Source organism: Anthonomus grandis, chromosome 9, assembly GCF_022605725.1.
Source record: "Anthonomus grandis grandis chromosome 9, icAntGran1.3, whole genome shotgun sequence".
NCBI lineage: Eukaryota > Metazoa > Arthropoda > Insecta > Coleoptera > Curculionidae > Anthonomus > Anthonomus grandis.
This window is the reverse complement of record NC_065554.1, coordinates 3,769,165-3,790,109: the sequence shown is the minus strand read 5'-3', so window position 1 is coordinate 3,790,109 and position 20,945 is coordinate 3,769,165. Positions and strand designations below refer to the sequence as shown.

General features: G+C 35.0%; 1 protein-coding gene across 4 annotated transcripts in view; it reads right to left on the bottom strand.

The window, feature by feature from the left end:
- Window positions 1-20,945, bottom strand: part of LOC126740736 (uncharacterized) — a 112,195-nt gene that overhangs the window by 59,499 nt on the left and 31,751 nt on the right. For 2 of the 4 annotated variants that reach the window (XM_050446894.1, XM_050446891.1), the window contains exon 4: window positions 14,645-14,810. In XM_050446894.1, coding sequence (XP_050302851.1) covers window positions 14,645-14,810 — 166 coding nt within the window. The remainder of the gene's footprint in view (window positions 1-14,644; window positions 14,811-20,945) is intronic. The other 2 variants (XM_050446892.1, XM_050446893.1) reach the window with 1 other exon arrangement.

Below are 20,945 nucleotides of genomic sequence, written 5' to 3'. Positions count from 1 at the left end.
GGACTACCCTTCCAAAACTAGAACTATGTGCTGCCGTACTACTCGCTAAATTAATGGACAAAACAAAAAAGGCCCTAAAAATAGAATGCAAAGAAGTCTATGCCTGGACAGATTCAATGATCACACTAGGCTGGATTAAAGGAGATACTACAAGATGGAACACTTTCGTCGCCAACCGAGTCTCCGAAATTGTGAAACTAATACCAGCGCAGAAGTGGAACCATGTCAAATCTCAAGATAATCCAGCTGACGTAATATCAAGAGGCATGGTAATTACCGCTCTAAGAGAATCAAAATTATGGTGGAAAGGACCGAATTGGCTGTGCAACCGAGAAGAATGGCCTATAAACAGTGAAATCCCCGAAATTGACGAAGGACTAAAGAAGATCAACTGTCATCAAGCATGTATAACTACACAAGGGGAGGATTGGAGCCGTTTTTCGTCATTGACTAAAATGCTACGAGTTCTTTCAGTATGTAGAAGAATGAAAAAAGACTCTCCAAAAGGAAATCTAAGTCCAGCAGAACTAGAATCGACATTAGAAGCCGTCATCCGAGGTGTACAAGAGTCAGAGTTTGCAGAAGAAACCAAAATACTTAAGCAACGTAAAAGAATTGACAAAAAAAGCAAATTACAAAACCTATACCCAATATTGGATCAAAATGGAATAATGCGTGTAGGAGGAAGACTCAAGAATGCTAATATACCAATCGATCAAAAACATCCAATCATATTGCCCAGAAATAGCCATCTAACAAAACTCATCATAAGAGATGCCCATGAGAAAACATTGCACGGAGGAAACCAACTAACTTTGGCCTACATTAGGCAGAAATTTTGGATTATCAATGCAAAACGGACAATTGCAACAATGATAAACAAATGCATAAAATGTATCAGATATAAGCAGCAAGCAGCACAACAAATAATGGGAGATCTACCGAAAAAAAGAGTCACACCATCACCCCCGTTTTCTCATACTGGAATCGACTACGCAGGCCCCATATTCATCCGAACAACAAAAGGAAGAGGTCATAAATCGTACAAGGGATACATAGCGATTTTTGTGTGCATGGCAACCAAGGCAATTCATATTGAAATAGTAAGTGACATGACCACAGAGACTTTCCTGGCAGCATATAGAAGATTCATTTCACGAAGAGGACAATGCACAGACATATACAGTGATAATGGAACCACGTTTGTCGGAGCAGCAAATCACATAGAAGACGAAGTACTAAAAATAACTGAAATACAAGAAGTACAAGACGCAATTAGCACCACAGGGACAAAATGGCATTTTATTCCACCCTCCTCACCACACTTTGGAGGACTGTGGGAAGCTGGGGTTAAATCAACAAAACACCACCTACGAAGAATCATTGGAGAAACGACATTAACATTTGAAGAATTGTCAACGTTAGTATATCAAATTGAAGCGTGCCTGAACTCTCGGCCACTGTATGCAATAAATGACGCTACAGACAATGAGACAATACTCACGCCAGGTCATTTTTTAATTGAAAGGCCACTAGTAGGCCCATTTGCATGGTCAGAGACAGACATAAATGGTTCTATGCTTCAGAGATGGAAGTTAATTCAAAAAATGAAGAAGGACTTCTGGAAAGTATGGTCGACAGAATACCTAAGTAGACTACAAATGCGATACAAATGGAAAGAAGACAAAGAGAATTTGAAAATAGGGACAGTAGTGCTTATCAAAGAAGACAACATTAACCCAGCAAGATGGCCATTAGCGAAAATAACCAAAGTGCACCCAAGTGATAACAACAAAGTTCGAGTAGTCACCCTCCGAAAAGGAAATACGGAAACAAAAAGGGCAGTAACAAAATTAATCCCGTTACCATACGAAAAGGAACAAGACTATCATCAACCCGCAGAGACAGTAAAAAGCAATGTAACAACATCAAGGAACGACCCAAAATTTTAGCGTAGCCGACATCCAAAACATGGAATTACGCTATTAAACATCCTGCTATGTTTCACCATTTTTATGCCAACAAGTGGAACAGCAAACTATGCAATCAAGCAACCCGCGAAAGGCCTATTTATCGAGCATTTGGGAACATCCAGAATCGAAAGAGGAGAATTTAGGCTTCAACTCAATATCAACAAAAGTCGAATTGATGATGACAGTAAAAAGGTCTCACAAGTAATAAGTCGATTCGAAAGCCTATGTGAGGAAGCAAAACAACTTTCAACAGCAACCAACTGTCAAACATTGGCACACCATCTTCTAGATAAAGAAAAAGAGATAGAGTTATTTAACACTGGATTATTTGGAGTTCGCCGCAAAAGAAGAGGACTTTTTGGCCAATTCCTAACATCGGTTTTTGGAGTAAATGATGAAGTTTATAGGGACATCGACAGCTTACAGTCGAATCAAGAAGAACTAATTCAAACTTCCAAACACCAAACCAAAGTAATGATCTCTGCTATCGCGCAGATCAATAATACAGAAGTAAAAATGGAGCAGCACATCAATCGATTCCAAGAGAAAATAAGCCAAAGTATGGAAATCATCAATAAGATGAAAGGGTATGAGCGCATAATAGACAGTAATGAAGTTAATATTCATATCCTTATGGTCTATCAGCTGGCATCAAATTTCATAGCTGAAATAAGTGGCTACTATTTAATACTCTTCAAGATACTATTTGAACAAGGATCAATTTTCACCATCTTATCACCAGCCCATGTACACAAAATTCTTCAGAAAGCCAACGAAAAATTACCATCTCACTTAAAAATAAGGCAGGTACCCATAAAGACATCGCTACAAGAAGAGGGAAGACAATGGGCAAAAATGTTTACACATTTTGCCATTGAAGATATTTCCGATTTCAACCTCCTGAAGGTATATCCTACAGCTCTACACGTTGAAAATAATTCCTACTGGTCTCTGGACATACCTAATGACATTTTGGCTGTAGACTACAACAACCAACAATACTTTGAGCTATCACACAATGAGTTAACAGCATGTATACATCGAAGCAGCCATTATTTATGTTCGCCGACAACAGTTAGGAACATAGACGCCAGTCCAAATTGCGTCATTGACGAAATATATCAACGACATCAAGGGAATTCTTGCACCATAACAAAACATAACCTCCACACGACTATTTGGAAACAGCTTTTTACTCCAAATACATGGATGTTTATCTCTCCAAATCCCATAAGCATCGCAATCACGTGCAATGGCGTACGAGAAGAAATGGTATTAAACACCACTGGTATAATTCAATTAACCGAAGCATGCATTCTAAAAACAAAACAAAATAATATAATTGCAAACCGATTTGATACCGTTCCTGTTGTTTCTAGTTATACAAAAACATCAACATTTATTGATGTCAGCGACCTACACCATACAGAAACAAACACAATCAGCAGTTTTTCGAGAGAAGCCGTGTTCAAGGTATCAGATGACCTGACTAACCTTTCGATTGACGAGCAGCGACTAGACCAGCAGCTGGAAGACAAGATATGGAAGAAGGTCACACTCCACTCCTATACTGCAGGGGGCTGTACTATACTGATCATCATCCTAGTGTCTTGCGTATTCCTATGGGTTATTAAAATTAGACAATACAAGCAACGAGAACCCAGACATAAGACCAGAGAGACCGAGATGGTAGAACTCCGACCCTTAAACATTCCTCCAGCAGAAAGCAGAGAGAGCGGGGAATATGTCTAAACGACATTTTTTAAATATTTTACATTTTTTGGTAGTTTTAAATATTCATACATATTTATATAAAATTGTTTATATTAGCCGGTCAAGGTGTTTGCGATGGATTTTAAGCTCACGTTTGCTATAAGTTCGCAAGGTCGAAATTAGTAACTAATTAAAATTATGATTACGATGCTCACCTTGATTTGTATAATTACCTCGAATTGTTATCTTAAGACTGATATAAATAGTTGTTAATTTTTGTGAATAAACCAGTATTGAATTCTACAATCAAGTGGTTCTCTACTCAACCTATTACGGCCAAGCCACCCTTGCCTGTAAACCTATAGTGAGGCTGCTATAGGGTAATAGGGAATAAAAAAGGTTTAGGGATAAGCCCTACATCTTTTCAGTCTCAAAAAATTATTTTATCGGTTAAAAACACACTGAACGGTAAAATATAGGTTTAAAAAATGACGTCACAAATATATAAAAAACAATAACATAGAACTCCAATACAAGAAAATAATAAAAAAGCAAAAAGAACCTATCGAGATTCGAACCTAAAACTCACAGCAAAACTTAAGGTTTAAAACTTAAAAGTTAAGGTTTGCTGCGTTCCATTTTTGGTCAAGTGATTTTGTTAATAAGCAAAATTGTTGGATATGGGGACGATGAAAACCTACGGGCCATTCATCAGGTTCCATTGCACTCTATAAAAGTTACTGTTTGGTACGCGTTTTGGTCCTGCGGAATAATAGGCCCTTATTTTTTTGAAAACGTAGAAGTCGCGCTTACTGTAAACGGTGATCGATATCGGGGCATGATAACTAATTTCTTTTGGCCAAGATTGAATGGGATGAATCTGCAAAACATGTGGTTTCAACAGGATACTGCACGCGAGACAATAAATTAAGTTATTGCGTGAAAGATTCGGAGGTGCCGAAATCAACTGGCCTGAGAGCTGTGTCTAATCTCGAACAAACCACAAACGATTGCCGCCTTAAAGGACAACATAACTCGCACCATCGGCCAAATTTGTATTAGAATGTCATCGAAAATTGCATTTCTAGGATTTGAATGACTCAGCAAAGCCACGGCGGTCAAATAATTTAAAAACTTAATGTCATCAAATATACTTTAAAATAAAAATAAAGCCATTGTAATATCATTTTTATAATTTGTTTTATTTTCATTCAAAAATAGAGCGCTGAAAACAGAAAAACTCTTTATATCGGACATACACGCATTACTGCCATTGTAGTACAATTAACACGGTACAGTGGTCGAAAATACCAAATATCGCACCAAAACCTATAAATTTCGTAGTTACCGATCGGAATAAAATTCATTATATCATGTTCAGGGTGCATGACTGTCGAGAAATACAAGAGGGCGGATGTTTCCATTCATTAGTTTCGAGCAGGTAGACGCTCAAAGATTAAAGGTGCATCCAGACCGGGCGAGCCGAACCACGCAAAACGTTTTGTAACATTGCATCGCATTCAGTGTGGACAGAAAACATTCATCTTTGCTGGTCTTCGTTATTGTTCCGTCAGTTGTCGGTACATCACAAGAAAACCGAGGCTCGTGCGTGTCTTGGCGCGGTTATTTTGGACGAAGTTTTTGAAGTGAACTGTTAACGAATAATTTAATAGATCGCTTCCACTTTACTTTTTTCGACTCTGAAATAGCCTTGTCCACCAGCGTCATCTTTTCTTTTTTTGAGGTTTCTTAACATGATCATATATTAAAATAAATGCAGTGGCGGCAATTGCAATGTCAGTATCACTCATATTTTTAAATTGACGCAAATCGGTTTAACGATCAATATTCACCACAAAATTTTAAAGAACCAAACAACCAATCGCAGGGGTTGGAACACTGACGAATAACTGTTTGTTGCAGAGTGGAGCAGCCGGTTTGGACGTTTCTCGCGCTAAGATCAAATTATGTTTGCTAACGTCGCCGCAACGTTCACACACAAATGCTCAGTGCGGCTTGGCGTGGTTCGCCGCGCCTGGTCGGGACGCAATTTGTTTGTTTGTAGGCGTTCAGTAGATATGGCGCCACTTGTTGATAACTGATCGAAACGCAGCAAACAGCGCCAAAAGCCGTAAGGCTCCGCGCATAATTTTTTGTTGCAGATCGTGTGGAGTGCGCGGCGCGATTGTTTTGTTGCAAGACAATACGCACCCTTACGCGTGCACGCGAAAGTACTAGTTCGTAAAGAGAGTGAAACGTTTCCGAGGATGTGGTATGTAGATTATTTCTGTATAAGTTTGAACTGTTTAGATTAATATTTACGACCGTCAAAGATGTCCAAACAAAAGCGTTCTTTTTTCCTTTTGTGTGATGATTTTTTTTTTATTTAATGGAGAACTAGTTTATGAGTGCCACCGAGTTCCACCTAGAGACTTATTGTTTTGTAAGCGGAAAGTGTCTAGAATAAAATAGCGTCGAGATTAGCTGCCGAAATCTGCCGCCTTCTTATTTAGAACGAATTTAGTGAACCTCAAAATAAAACCTACAATTAGATCTTCTGCCCTGGGCCTTACGTACTCTGCAGCGGAATAGTGCGCTCCTGTGTGGCTTAATAGCGCTCAGGTGAAAAATTCTGTTGACTGTTGTTTAGTTGACGCACAACTAAACAACACCAAGAGACTAATTGCTGGCTTAATCAAGTCGACCCCAACTGAATGGTTACCAGTACTGACCAACATTCCACCGCCTCAACTCTGCCGAATCAATATGCTGACAAATAAATACAAACAGATACTCAACAACAGAGAGCTCCCAATACATAACTATATCGAAGACGCCAACAAAAAACGACTACGCTCGAGAAAGCTACCAACAAAGACCACAAGAAATGCCATAGAAACTAACTTCAGTGTAACGAACAGGTGGACTCACGAATGGTCTGAAGCTCAGCCAGACAACATCATGCCCTGCATAACACAGAAACCTCCTGGCTTTAATTTACCACGCAAGACCTGAAGCACACTTAATGACCTGAATCGCATTAGAACCCAATACGGCAGATAAACACACTTCCTACACAGATGCGACAAACTTCCTTCTCCTGCATGTGACTGCGGAAAGGTTCAAACTATCAATCATATCATAGAAGACTGTCCAGTACTTTCATTTACAGGCCCCTCTGATGATTTGTTGATTGCAACACCAGTAGGGATAGAGTATCCAAAAAATCTTGATGTTTCGTTGTGAAGTTATTTAAGTTTGTTTTCTTTATATCTTTATAAACGTGTCGAAATGCCATACGCTAAATAAATAATAAATATGACCTAGATACAAAATTAATTAGCCATTTTTAATCGTAATTCAAAATAATCATCCATCATTCCCAAAGAGACTTAAGTATATGAATAAAGGGGAGGAGAAAGTAAACTCAAAGTCCAAGTCTCATAATCAAGCGTCTATTTAAGGGTTACGCGTTTCGCCGCATTAGGGCATCATCAGACCTAAGTAAAATTAACAAAATTAAATAATATGGAGCAGAACGCTAATTAACAGAAAAGACATACCTATAATAATATATAAATACAAAAAACTGCACACTGACTCACACTAACACAAAAATAAAATAAGTTTATACCATCGTGTATCGTTATTGACTAAAATATGAATTATAAAACGCCAAATATCACATCCAGTAAATTCTTTACATATTATTTTATAAAGAATGAAAACAAATACAATTATGAAAGAAAAAAAAAAAAAAATACAAAAAGGTTATTCAAAAAAGTAGTTTTTAAGTGAAGTGTTTATGAACAACTTGGAGTGCAAAATTATGAACAGTTCTTTCGCCGATCATATAATAGCATATAAACGATATGTGGATGATATTTGTATTGTTTAGGGAGGCAATGACGATCAATTGTCCACCTTCTTAAATTTTACAAACAGTCTACATAGTAGAATTTCATTTACCTTAGAAAAGGAGCACAACAAAAGTTTACCTTTCTTAGACCTCTTGTTAACCAGGAATAATAATAAAATCGAATTCGATATATACAGGAAACCATCCACAACTGACAACATCATACAATTCACTTCTAACTCACCACATACCCACAAGTTTGCTTCATTTAACTCTTTATTATATAGGATGTTTACCCTTCCTCTATCCAAGGAATCTTTTTATAAAGAATTTAACATAATAAAGCAGCTTGCAGTTAATAACGGTTTTCCACTTTCTACCATAAATAAACTTTTTTTCGTATACATGAATAAATATAAATTCTCCTACCACATCTTACACTCCAATTCTTTAAATCTTAACAAATTCAGATCTTTAACATTTTTTGGTTCAATATCTCTCCAACTTGCAAAACTCTTTAAAAATAATCTTAATCTTTCAATAGCTATTAAAACTGCAAACACTTTGAAAAAGCACTTGATAAACACAAAGGATAAAATGGAGCAAACTTTAAAATCTGGGGTGTATTCTTTGAATTGTGGTGAGTGTTCCGCTGTGTATGTTGGTCAGTCTGGTAGAAGAATTTCCACTAGGGTAAAAGAACATATAAGTCTTTTCAACAATTGTAAGGACACCGATATTAAAGAAACAAAGTCAGCCTTTGCAAATCACCTTTTATCGACTGGTCATAACTTTTCGGTGTCGGATGATGTAACTATATTACATGAGTGTGGAAAGGGTAAAAAACTAGATCTCCTCGAAAAGCTGGAGATTACAAGACCTAAAAGAAGCCCAATATTAAATTGTGTCAATGATATCTTCAATTTCGAACCTAATCTAATTTTCAATAATCTCCAATAAAAAAAAAAAAAAAATTTTAATCTTGTCTCATATAACGTAATTACTCGCATGCTACATCATTACCCCGGTTTGGCGATAAGTTATATGCTTCGGACTTTAGATCCAATGGTCTCTGGTTCGATCCCTGTGTTTTTTGAATAACCTTTTTGTATTTTTTTTTTTCTTTCATAATTGTATTTGTTTTCATTCTTTATAAAATAATATGTAAAGAATTTACTGGATGTGATATTTGGCGTTTTATAATTCATATTTTAGTCAATAACGATACACGATGGTATAAACTTATTTTATTTTTGTGTTAGTGTGAGTCAGTGTGCAGTTTTTTAAATTTATATATTATTATAGGTATGTCTTTTCTGTTAATTAGCGTTCTGCTCCATATTATTTAATTTTGTTAATTTTACTTAGGTCTGATGATGCCCTAATGCGGCGAAACGCGTAACCCTTAAATAGACGCTTAATTATGAGACTTGGACTTTGAGTTTACTTTCTCCTCCCCTTTATTCATTTTTAATCGTTTTAAAATGGACATCATTTTCGAGTTCCGCGACCCCAAAAACTTTCAGGTATGTAAATTCCAACAATATTTTTTGACGGTTAGGGGTTTTGATGCATTATTTGGGATTTTCTACCACGGTGCGGTGGCCAATTTCCCGATAGGACAAACCAACATTTCGATAGGCAATAATTTGATCCCTGTCAAAAAGGCTAACATGGTGATAATTTTGACGTCTTCGAACTAAAGGCATTCTGTTATGTTTAACACTAGTAAACGGACGAGCGATAACTAAAATATCGGTACTATATATATACGATATTTTATGAAAGCTAGTTAGAGCTTTCAGAAAATACGCTTTTCACAAAAACTTGGTTTGTTGTGAGTGGGACACCTTGTGTCCCTGCGACCCTAGGTCTATTTACTCTATGGCTTCACAAAAACTAAGAGATAAAATGTTAAGAATTGTAAACAAAAACAAAAATAAAACGTTGTCGTTTTTAACATAGCATGGTTTAAATATATAGTCATCATGTTGCCAAAAAGTCAAGTCGAAGAAATTATGCCTTCTGGGTGTAACATTTCTTATGCCAGTAAGTATATTTATCCCTCACTACTACAAAGAAATATGACAATATTTTACCAAAAATAAACTCCTGGACAAAATTATCGCACCACTTGATTTTTAGAGATTTTTTTTAATGAAGATAAAAAAAATTAATAATAAGTATTGTTAATTATGCATTATTTATTAACAAAAAAAATTATTCTATTTAACAAAACGATTTTTAAGTAACTAAATTCAATACAAGGCAAAAACATCGATTTTCACTAACGTCAATTTTGATACAAAAATAAAACAATGGACCCAAAAAAAACGATAATGAATTCTTAATATCGTGTATTGCCACCTCTAGCTGTAATAACCGCCTGAAGTCTTCGCCGCATTCCTCATATTAAATTTTGAAAACTTTCCTGAGCAGCATGTTCCATGATAGAGCATAAACATAGTTTTTGTCCAGTGCTGCTTTTTGTATGAGAAAAGATATACAGGGTGTCCCGGTTCATGTGGGAAATATCTCGGATCCAGGTAGAACATCGAAAAATAATACCGAACGTTCCTATAAAAAAATTCCTACAGGCCTTCTTTACGAAGATACAGCCTCCTAAAGGACGCTACTGGAAATTGGTTTTTCATAAATTACTTTTAAACTACCCGGTAGAATTTAATAAAAATTTTAGGTGATGAACACTATTAGGGACCTCTTAAAATGACATCCTTAAAATAGATTTACCTTGTTTACTTTACCAGGGGCGGACTAGGTTGTACACTTTAATGCGTATATTTTTAACACCCTGTATGTTAAGGTCTAAAAAAAAAATTGCTAAATTTAATAGTTTAGAGTAATACCTATCATTTAAACCTAATCTTTGTCAACATATTCATCCTTTATTTGATAATATTTTTTTTAATTTTTGTATTTTTTGGTAACTTTTAATTTAAATTACGTCAAAATATGGAATTTACTTTTATTAAGTATGCAGATATGCATCTTATGTATGGTCTGGCGTCTTGCAATGCATTGGAAGCAAAAAGATTGTAGGAAGAAAGATTTCCCAATCGCATTATTCCGGATCAGAAAACATTTCAATCTAAGGGAAACTGGTAGGTTTCTGTTTTCTATTTAATGAGGTAATACTATTAAATTTCCTTAATGCAATTTTAGGATGTTTTGAAAAAAAAATAATAATGGTGGTCGGAGGAGAACAGCACGTACAGTGCAATTGGAAAAAAATATGTTAGACGCTGTAGCTGACACTCCTACAACGAGTACTCGAAAATTGGCCGCTCAGCTTCATTCCTCCAAAACAATTGTACATATGGTACTTCAAGAACAACTGTTGTACCCATATCACTTACAAAAAGTGCATGAACTAGTGCCCAGAGATTTTGCTCCTAGAATACACTTCGCAAACTGGCTGTTAGATCAGCAGCGAAATAACCCTAACTTTATCAGCACGATTCTTTTTACGGATGAAGCAGGGTTTACCAAAAATGGAATTGAAAACTTACATAACTTGCATGTATGGGCTAATGAAAATCCCCTTGATACTATTATTTCTCATCATCAACATCAATTCCAATCAATAAATATCTGGGCAGGAATTATTGGCAATTTTTTGATTGGGCCATTTGAACTGCCACCACGTTTAAACGGAGAACTTTATTTGGAGTTTCTCCAGAACAATCTTCCAGATTTATTAGAAGATTTGCCCCTTGCAACCCGCCGAGATATGTATTTTATGCATGATGGAGCCCCACCCCATTTTAGCCTTGCTGTAAGACACCACCTAAATAATACTTTTGAAAACCGTTGAATAGGTAGAGGAGGACCTGTTGCTTGGCCTCCTCGGTCTCCCGATCTAACGCCATTAGATTTTTATCTATGGGGTCACCTCAAAACCTTGGTGTATTCCACCCCAGTCGATACTCGGGAAGAATTGCTCCAAAGAATTACATTTCATTTTGATAATATAAAAAACAATCTTGGGTTATTGTGGCGAGTGCAGCAGTCCTCGATTCGTCGTGCCCGCGAATGTGTTAGAGTTCGTGGAGCCCACGTCGAACCTACTTATGAAATTTTTAATAATTAATTGTTTATTGCTCGTATTGAAGAATTTAACTTTTGTTTACATATTTGGTTTTTGGCATTTTTTTGTAAGTTGTTTTTTCTAATTTAAAAACATACACACATCATAGGTTTTTTTTATTATTTTGTAAAAGTATTTTTTAGGACACCACTGTATTTTTAGGAACATGTATTATTTTAAATTAAATGACTTACATCGAAATTTCTCTGTTCTTTAAATAACTAGCCTACTTATCTCATTTAAAGAAAATAAAAAAATAAACATTGGCTCGTTTATTATTTTTTTCTCCAAAACGGTTCATTTTATCGATAATGAACAAGAGTACTGGTTGGTCTGGTAAGAAAAAAAGAACTTTTTCTTTTGTTTCTCTTTTGTAAAGTTGTTAGTTATCTTTTTAGTTAAGCACAAACTGGATTTAGACAATTCAGTTAGAGATTTAAAGTGGACTGTATTTGTATGATTAAAAGTAAATGGGGAAAGGTCGAAAAACCAGCCTTTAAAGATCCTTACCTTAAGGTGTCTGTATCCAGCTTCAGGGGGCCTGCAAATCACGGTCTGTGATGCGGTAAGATTAAGACAACAGTTGCGGAAATAAACGTATAGATCACGACACTGCAATCAATGCGCGATGATAAAGTGCTAACAAGGAATGGTCGTCTTCTCTCTGGTCTCCATTCAGCACAAACCAAAAGACTTTAGAAATTTAAAGGCTATCGTACACGCGCGGATTTGTTGTTTAAGTTAATTTTAGTTTTGTTGTTAAGACTTAAATATAAAAATATTAATTAAATTGGTTATAATAAAAGGAGACAATTAAATTAAATGAAATGGTAGTTTTAATTTGGAGAGAAAAACAAAGAAATATTATAAGAAGAAAAAAATTAAACTATTTGGACGTTCACAAACTAAATGTGGACGGACCAAGTACCTTTTTTTAGCCTAGGGTTCAAGGTATCCAAATTTATTTTTTTTAGATTTTAACATACAGGGTGTTAAAAATATACGCATTAAAGTGTACAACCTAGTCCGCCCCTGGTAAAGTAAACAAGGTAAATGTATTTTAAGGATGTCATTTTAAGAGGTTTAATTTTTATTAAATTCTAGTTTAAAAGTAATTTATGAAAAACCAATTTCCAGCAGCGTCCTTTAGAAGGCTGTATCTTCGTAAAGAAGGCCTGTATGTTTTTTTTATAGGAACGTTCGGTATTATTTTTCGATGTTCTACCTGAACCAAGAGATTTCCCACATGAACCGAGACACCCTGTATAACTGTTTTAACTGATATTTATTTTTATTTAAATTTTCTTGACAAAATAATCAGTGGTGCGATAATTTTGTCTAGGCGTTTAGTTGAAAAGTTTTTTTTTAAGTTATTAGCAGTTTGTATCTTTAAAATTTAATGTTTCAAAATGATGTTATAAAACAGACTTTTTACAGTTTAACCCGAAATAAAACGCAACTTAAAGCGAGATGAAAGAAAACAACTTGTTTACGCTCATACGCAATATAATAATATATTTAATACTGCAACTTAACTCCGTTACAGAGTGACATGCGCATAGTGGACAAACACAGTAGTAACAACATATGACACTAGATATCGCTACTTTGTTCAACTTTAAATACAAAACGGCCACAGTAAACTTTTGGTATACTTATTCACAACACAAAACACTTTTATTAGAATCTCTGCTACAATAAAAAGTATTGTGAGGTGCCTTTATCCTCACTTAAAAGTGCAACAAATTAACTAACTGTAAAAAAATAAAATCTCTGTCACCAGCAGAGTTGTGTCGCTCATGAAATAAAGCGACTAAGATTAGAAAAGGGAGTTATGCTTGGTTTTTGCTTGGTTTTCAAATATTCTTGAAAACCAAGCAAGACAAATTGTCACACCAATTAATATATGTTTATGATTTAAAGCTCATATGAAATTTTATAAGCTTTTGGTTGCCTTCTGCCCCTATCCTCTTTATTACTAAATGATATGACGAAAATTAAAGATAATTGTTAAAATATTCTGACACATCCTGACTTTCTTGTCTAGGACGATTGAAAATGGTTAAAATAATTTTGTGTGTTGTTTTAATAACCTAGTCCATTTTTTTTTAATTTTTAAGGGTTTAGTTGGATAAATAGTCAAAAAAAATCCAAGCTTTTCAATTTTTTTCTTTAATTGGCAACGTTTCGGTCTATATTAGGCCTTCTTCAGGGCACTACAAAATTTAAAAAAAAACATAGTAAAAACATTTATAGACAAGTCAAAATGGTATGTTATACAGTGGGAAAAAAAAGATCAACAATTAGCAAATTAAATAAGCATATTAAAGCTATGAGGAGTTAAGGTTAGAATTAAAAAAAGTAAGTATATTTAAATGTTCCCATTTAATTTTTAATTTTAACCATAACTCCTCTTAGTTTTTGGTAATTAAAAAATTAAAAAGCTTGGATTTTTTTTTACCATTTATCCAACTAATCCCTTAAAAAGTATAAAATAATTCTTTGGCCCTGAATATAAGCCTTTATGCGCAAATTCACTGGTTCCTCATTGGAATTACTTACCGATAATTCATCGTCTATCTCAAATAATCCGCAAAAAGCCATCTTAATAACAGCAACAAAAAAAACTAAAATATTATCCTACCAAGAAACTCAAATAACTAATTACAATAAACTAAAAAATACATACAACACTAAAATCTACGATTACTCAAAACACAAAGAAAATAACGATTATAACATGTGGGTTTTGATCTAACTTGTAAAACTGATCCCAATTCCCAACTGCATGAAGCAGTCTTTCGGTTGGAACGCTTTCATCTTTTATCATTTTTATGGTTAATCAGGTGAAATTAGAACTACTACACTATTTTTTATTTTTGATAAACAATAGAATCGTGCACTAAAATCAACTCAGTTTTAATTAAAATTTGTTCCAACTCGCATAGCTATCAACAAATAAAATTGTTTTTATAAAAATTACAAGCTTACCCAACATTTACAGCCAATTCTAAAACATAGCTGGTTACACTGGCAAATTTAAGGCCAGTTTGAAGTATAACATGAAAACCAGAAGCTAAAGCTGGTCCCAAAAGCAGTCCCAAGATCCAGATTGGATGGTCATCCTTAAAAATACCCAGTATATTTATTGCATCTTCTGTAAATATAATTAATATAAGTTAAGCGAGGTTGTCGTTTCCCCCACAATAAAATGCAAAACATCTTAAATTATGAACTTTAAATCTATTTATACAGAGTGTTTAGTCAACATGCCGCAGAAATTTAAGGGATTTTTCCTTGGACTATTCTAAGGATATTTTGTCCTTTCATGATTTTTGATAGGACGCTTGGTTTGGAAGATACGGGGCGAAAAAGAATTCCAACCATCCAATTTTGGTAGTTTTAAAATTATTAACGTAGCCGACTAAAAAGTATAGGGTACTATACTGGACCTACCAAGTAATAAAAAATCTAACAATTTCGTTGGTATCTTTTAAAAATATTCGGATTAAACCGAGCCCAAAAAACTTGAGTTTGTCAATCAATATCAAAATTTTAGAAAAATGTCGATGTCCGGAAAAAGGAGGCCAATCCGCCGGCCACATATAGGGTGGACCAAAATATTGCGACTTTCGTTATGCGATTGTTTAATTGGGCGCTCGGTATTCAATATACAGGGCGTCAAAATGAGAAATATAAAATCGGTTTTTTTATGTAAGTATGTGAGGTATTAAATTTAAATTTGGTGTAAGGGGGTTTTTTGGAACGAGAAATAGAAATCCGTTCACGGATTCGCTATACCTAGCAGGGGGCGCCTTGTGCGCCTTTTCTTGTAAAAAAATATTTTCCCAAAAGAAAATATTTTTTAAATCTGATTAACCGCCTAAGAGAGACTGGAAGTTTCAGCGAAAGACGGTTCAACCAGGGCAAGAGGAAGAAATTTTAAGAATTGTCGAAGAATCACCAAACTAGGGTTTTGGCTCAACAGATGAGAAATACTGGGAAAACCGAGACACATAATATTTTACGGAGTCAACAACTTTACCCATTTCATCCTCAAAAAAGAACCGGGTCTTTTACCCGACGATCCCGAGGAAAGACTTGGTTTTTGTAGATGGTTATGTGAAATGAATAATAGAAATGTGGATTTTATAAGGGCGATTCTGTTTACTGACGAAGCTACGTTCACGAGAAACGACATGATAAATATCCATAACGCACACATATGGGCTGAAGAGAAACCTAGGGCCATAGTTGAGATACACTATCAAGTAAATTTTAAAGCCAATTAGTACACAAAAATTAGTCAGATTTATGTGGAATAGAATAAAAAATTTATAAAAAGCTGAAATTTTCAGGATAGTTAGTTTATATGTGTAAGAATATATATCAAAAAAGTTCCTACCCCTAAGAAGTAAGCTTCATCCCCATTTCACCCCCTTTAGGGACATTGCACTGTTATTTTTTGAATATCTTTTAAACGCTTGATCTTAGGGAAAAAACATAGGTATAGAAAAAGTTTTGCCACAAAATTCTCTACAAAAAAGATTCTATGATGTGTGTCGATATTTTTATGAGTTTGTATATTAATTAATTTTAAAATGTAGGGTTGAAAAAAAATTAAATCTTAATTATGTTAAATACGGTATTTAATCGATACGTTTGGTACATTCAAGTTAAAGTGTAATAACATGGTTAAACCATTAGCATTCATAGATACCTTATCGAAAACCAAAGATAAAGACATAATACAGGTTGATTCTACTCAATTATTTCAAAGAATAGTATGCACTGTGCGCACAGCACATGAATTGAAACAATGTTTTGCCTTTGAACTTGCAGCGGTGCCTTTATCTATATTTAATGAAGAACGACTGATGAGAAAAACTAAAAAGTCATCATTATTTCAAGTTTTCAGATTCGTACCAGAATGTCCGATTGATGTCTCCTGTGAGTATGTACCTACTGTGAGTATGTGATTGATGGAGGAAATCTAATTCATCGTGTTGTATGGCCGAGTCAGGGTACATTTAAGGATGTTTACAGCACATACGTTCAATTTGTTAGGCGGCATTATGGGAAAAAAGTTACAATTATTTTCGATGGTTACGCTAATAATCCTACCAGCACAAAAAGTATCGAACGCCAACAGAGAATTTTAACCAGAACATCTTCGGCTGTTATTTTTGATGAAAATACGACCATTACAGACCCTAAAGAAAAATTATTAAGCAGCCTTGCCAACAAAGAACGATTTATTTCCCAAATAGTTCACACCTTGCAAAATGAAAAGATACAAACTGTGACTGCGAATGATGATACTGATACAATTATAGTTCTTAGTATTAGACTAATAAGGGAGGCCCAAGGTAATATAAAAGCAAGAATTTATAGCTCTAAAGATTTACAGTTGTCAAATGTCCTTAAGAATGCAAAAGAAGCAGTTCTTTTTGCTCATGCATTTAGTGGAAGTGAGACAACGTCTGCTTTTTTTGGAAAAGGCAAACTCCAAACTATACATTTATTAAATTCTGAAGGAAATTTGCAGGAAGTAGTTAAAACCTTCAACAAACCAAATGCTACTAAAGAGGATATTAATGGAGCTGGCGAAATATTTACTCTTGCACTATTATACTATATACTCAAGCAGAAAAAAACGAAACGTCAGTAAATCATCAAATCGAAAGCGATGCGGATGTTTCAAGGTTGGTTTAAGATGTTCGCTTATGTGTAGGAACTGTCACGGACAAGGATGCTATAATGCGGATAGGACCGACGAAAGTGAATTGGAGCAAGAATAAATGCCTTCAAAAGTGGACTAGGCCTACTGGGGACACCACTTAAAAAAAAACGCGCCGACAAACTCTACCTCCTGGATGGTGCGGCAACGTTTTTGTTACCTACCCCCAAGTTTGCCGTCGATTAACGTGAAAACCCATCATAATTTGCAGACGATCAATAGGAGCAGTTTTATAGAAAATTTAATTCTGAATATTTTTTAATTCCTCTGTTTTTGTCGTAGAACATCGCGCTTCCAAGATATTATTGGCAAACCAGCACGGTGTCATTATAAGTGTGAAAAAGGGGATGAAGCTCACCAGTTAAGGTTGGGAACTTTTCGATCCTGTATTGCTACTATTATAAACTATTTATTCAGAAAATATCAGGTTATTATAATTTTTTTCTTCTATTTTTGCCAATTTCCGTGTACTAAATGTGTGGGCAGGTGTTTTGGATAACTTTCTTTTAGGACCTGTCGTTTTACCAGGTAATTTGACTGCTGATTCATTTCTGTTTCTACAAGAAATACTTGATGATTTGCCTTTAAATTTAAGACAAAATCTTTGGTTTCAACCCGACGGTGCTCCGGCTCATTTTGCTATAAATGGGATATAGGAACTATTTACATCAAGTATTTCTTAATCGCTGGATTGGTCAGGGTCGAGATGCTTCTGTTCCGTGGCCACCACGTTCGCCAGACCTTACATTTACTAAGAATACTTTTTTTACAAGAAAAGATTGGATAATTAGATTTTTTACTAGAACTTTATTATACAGGGGTACAAAAAAGTTTTGGTATTTTTAACACATGCAATATACTACAAGTGGCGCCCTCTGCAAGGTATATCAAATCCGTGAACGGAATTCAATTTCTCGTTCCAAAAAACCCCCTCACACCAAATTTTAATTTAATATCTTATGAAATACTCGACTTAGTTCAAAAAAACGATGTTATATTTCTTATTTTGACGCCCTGTATATTGAATACCGAGCGCCCAATTAAAAAATGGCATGACCAAAGTCGCATTATTTTGGTCCACCCTATATGTAGCCGGCGGATTGGCCTCCTTTTTCCGGACACCCTGTATAGATTTGAAAATAAAAGATTAGGCATTATACACATGCATTATAAATGGCAACACCGCTTCTCGTTTTCTGGTTGATAAGCGGCACGGCGGATTCCAATCGTTTGATCCTATTTTAGACCTCATTTTGCTGTGTGATTGCATACTGCAATAGAAATTGTCACATCAAAACTAAAGAACTACCTATTGAAAAGGTCCAGGAACTTTAGTGCTTTAGTTTTGGATTCAACACGATCGAGCAGAAGTGTTGGAGAGGAATTGGGTATGCACTATAAAACTGTGACAAGTATTTGGAAAAAAACATGGATACAAATGGAGTGTTTTTGGAAGTTAAGCTAAACTAAGATGTATACCTCTACAAAAACGTGTTTTATTGTTTAATTGCTAAAAACCTACATATACAGAAATATTGGATAGGGTACCCCAAAAAAACCAATAATAAATATTTCGCCATGAATTTTTACACCAAATGCAAATCAAGATTCTAAGAAAACTCAGGACGAAATCCTAACGAGAATACATCCAGGTAACTTAAATTTGGGGATAAAAAACATATGCACTGCTAGGCGAGGATTTAATAATTCAATGCTCAACTAAAGAAGAAACTGAAATACTTAAAGAAGCAGCTAAGGAATTACTGGGAAATAAGTACACTATAGATACTCCTAAAATGAAACTAACTAGAATTAAGATTGTTGGATATAAGGGCAGTTTAAATAAAAATCATATTGAATCAACTTTAAGAAAACAAAACAGCTGGATAATGGGAGAATACAAAATCTCTGTTACATTTCTAAAACAAATTAGGAACAAAGGACCGACAATTGTATTCCCTGAATGTTCAGGTGGACTGTTTAATAAGTTAATGAGGTTAGACCAACTTTTCATTGGCTGGCAAAGTCTAATGGTTTTTGAAGATGTAACTGTTCTTAGATGTTACAAGTTCCAAAGTTTTTATCACAGAAGCTCATCTTGTACCATTAAAGTCAATTATATCAATTGTTCAGAGGGCCATGAGGATCCAAATAACTGTACAAACCCAAATAAAAGTGTCAAAATTGCATAAAATCCAATAACATATTTAAAACAAAATATAATATTTCACATGCTGCTAGTGACTTAGAATTTTTTAAGGTCATAAAGCATAAGAAACATCTACTTAGGGTTGTCCATATAAATATCCATAGTGTTCAAAAAAATTTTAATCAGTTTTTAATTTTTCTTGAGGGTTTTAATCCTAAGAATTTGGATCTAATTGTTATGGACAATAGTAGAATTAATCAAAATGATGTTTTGCTTTTTTTAAATAGGCGTATTAATTTTAGTGTCTTACATACTACTTTTCTCCTTAGTAAAGTATGCATTAGTACTACTACTTTTGTTTTAAATAGGGTAAATTTTGCGATTAAGTCATGTTATAGGTTTCTAGCATCAAATGATGACTTGTTCCTGTCTGACGTTCAGATATAAGGATGTTGAAATCATCTACCTCAAGAAGCTTGTAGCAGAACTTGAAGATAAAAATCGTCTTTTGGAGGAAAACAACCAGTTGTGGAGAGAAAAAGCTAGTTTTTTGGAAAAGCAGCTAAAAACACAGGAAAATGAGGTTATACGACCAGGTAAACAAACCCTCCTATTTCCGCAAACCCAAGCGCAGATTCCAACTCCAAACTTTTCGCCGGCCACACACGGAGTCGCCACTTTCGCTTTCTCCGAGAGTTGTCCCAAGACGCCGCGTGATGTCGCTACAAGTTCAGGAAGCCAACAGTCCGCAGAATCAAACCTAAATGGCGGCACCGCCACCGATGGAAATAAAATTTCACAAAATGAAGCTAACGTAAACAAAAACGTTGACAACAAAAAGACACCGAATGGACAGAAATTAGGAAAAAACCAAAAAGGTTAAACAACAAGACAGTGGTCCATGCAACCCCACGTCCCGATCCCATTAGAGGTCAAATAAAGCAGATTCTGTGCTAAAGGCGGCTCAGAAAACAACCACTCTATTTGTTTCTGGCCTGGATCCAAGTACAAAGGAGGAAAATATTTTGAACTTTTTGGAAAGTCAAAATTTGAGAGACCAATGTTTCTGTGAAAAGATGAAAACTACCAAAGAAAAAAGATAGAGTTCTTTTAAATTGATAGTCCCACTAGAGAAGAAAAAGGATTACATGTCTGCGTCTGTGTGGCCACAGGGAATTATTGTAAACCTTTATCAGAACCTTTAGCGCCAAAACCCAAAGGCAAGAGTACACCCTCAAAAACAATAAAAATCAAGCATATAAACACCCGATCTGTAAGAAATAAAGCCCAAATGCTTGAGGCGTTCTTAGAAGACAAGTCATTTGATATTGTTTGTCTCTCGGAACATTGGTTTAAACAGGAAGAAGCAGAAGTTCTACAGCTTGGTAGTTACAAACAAGCTA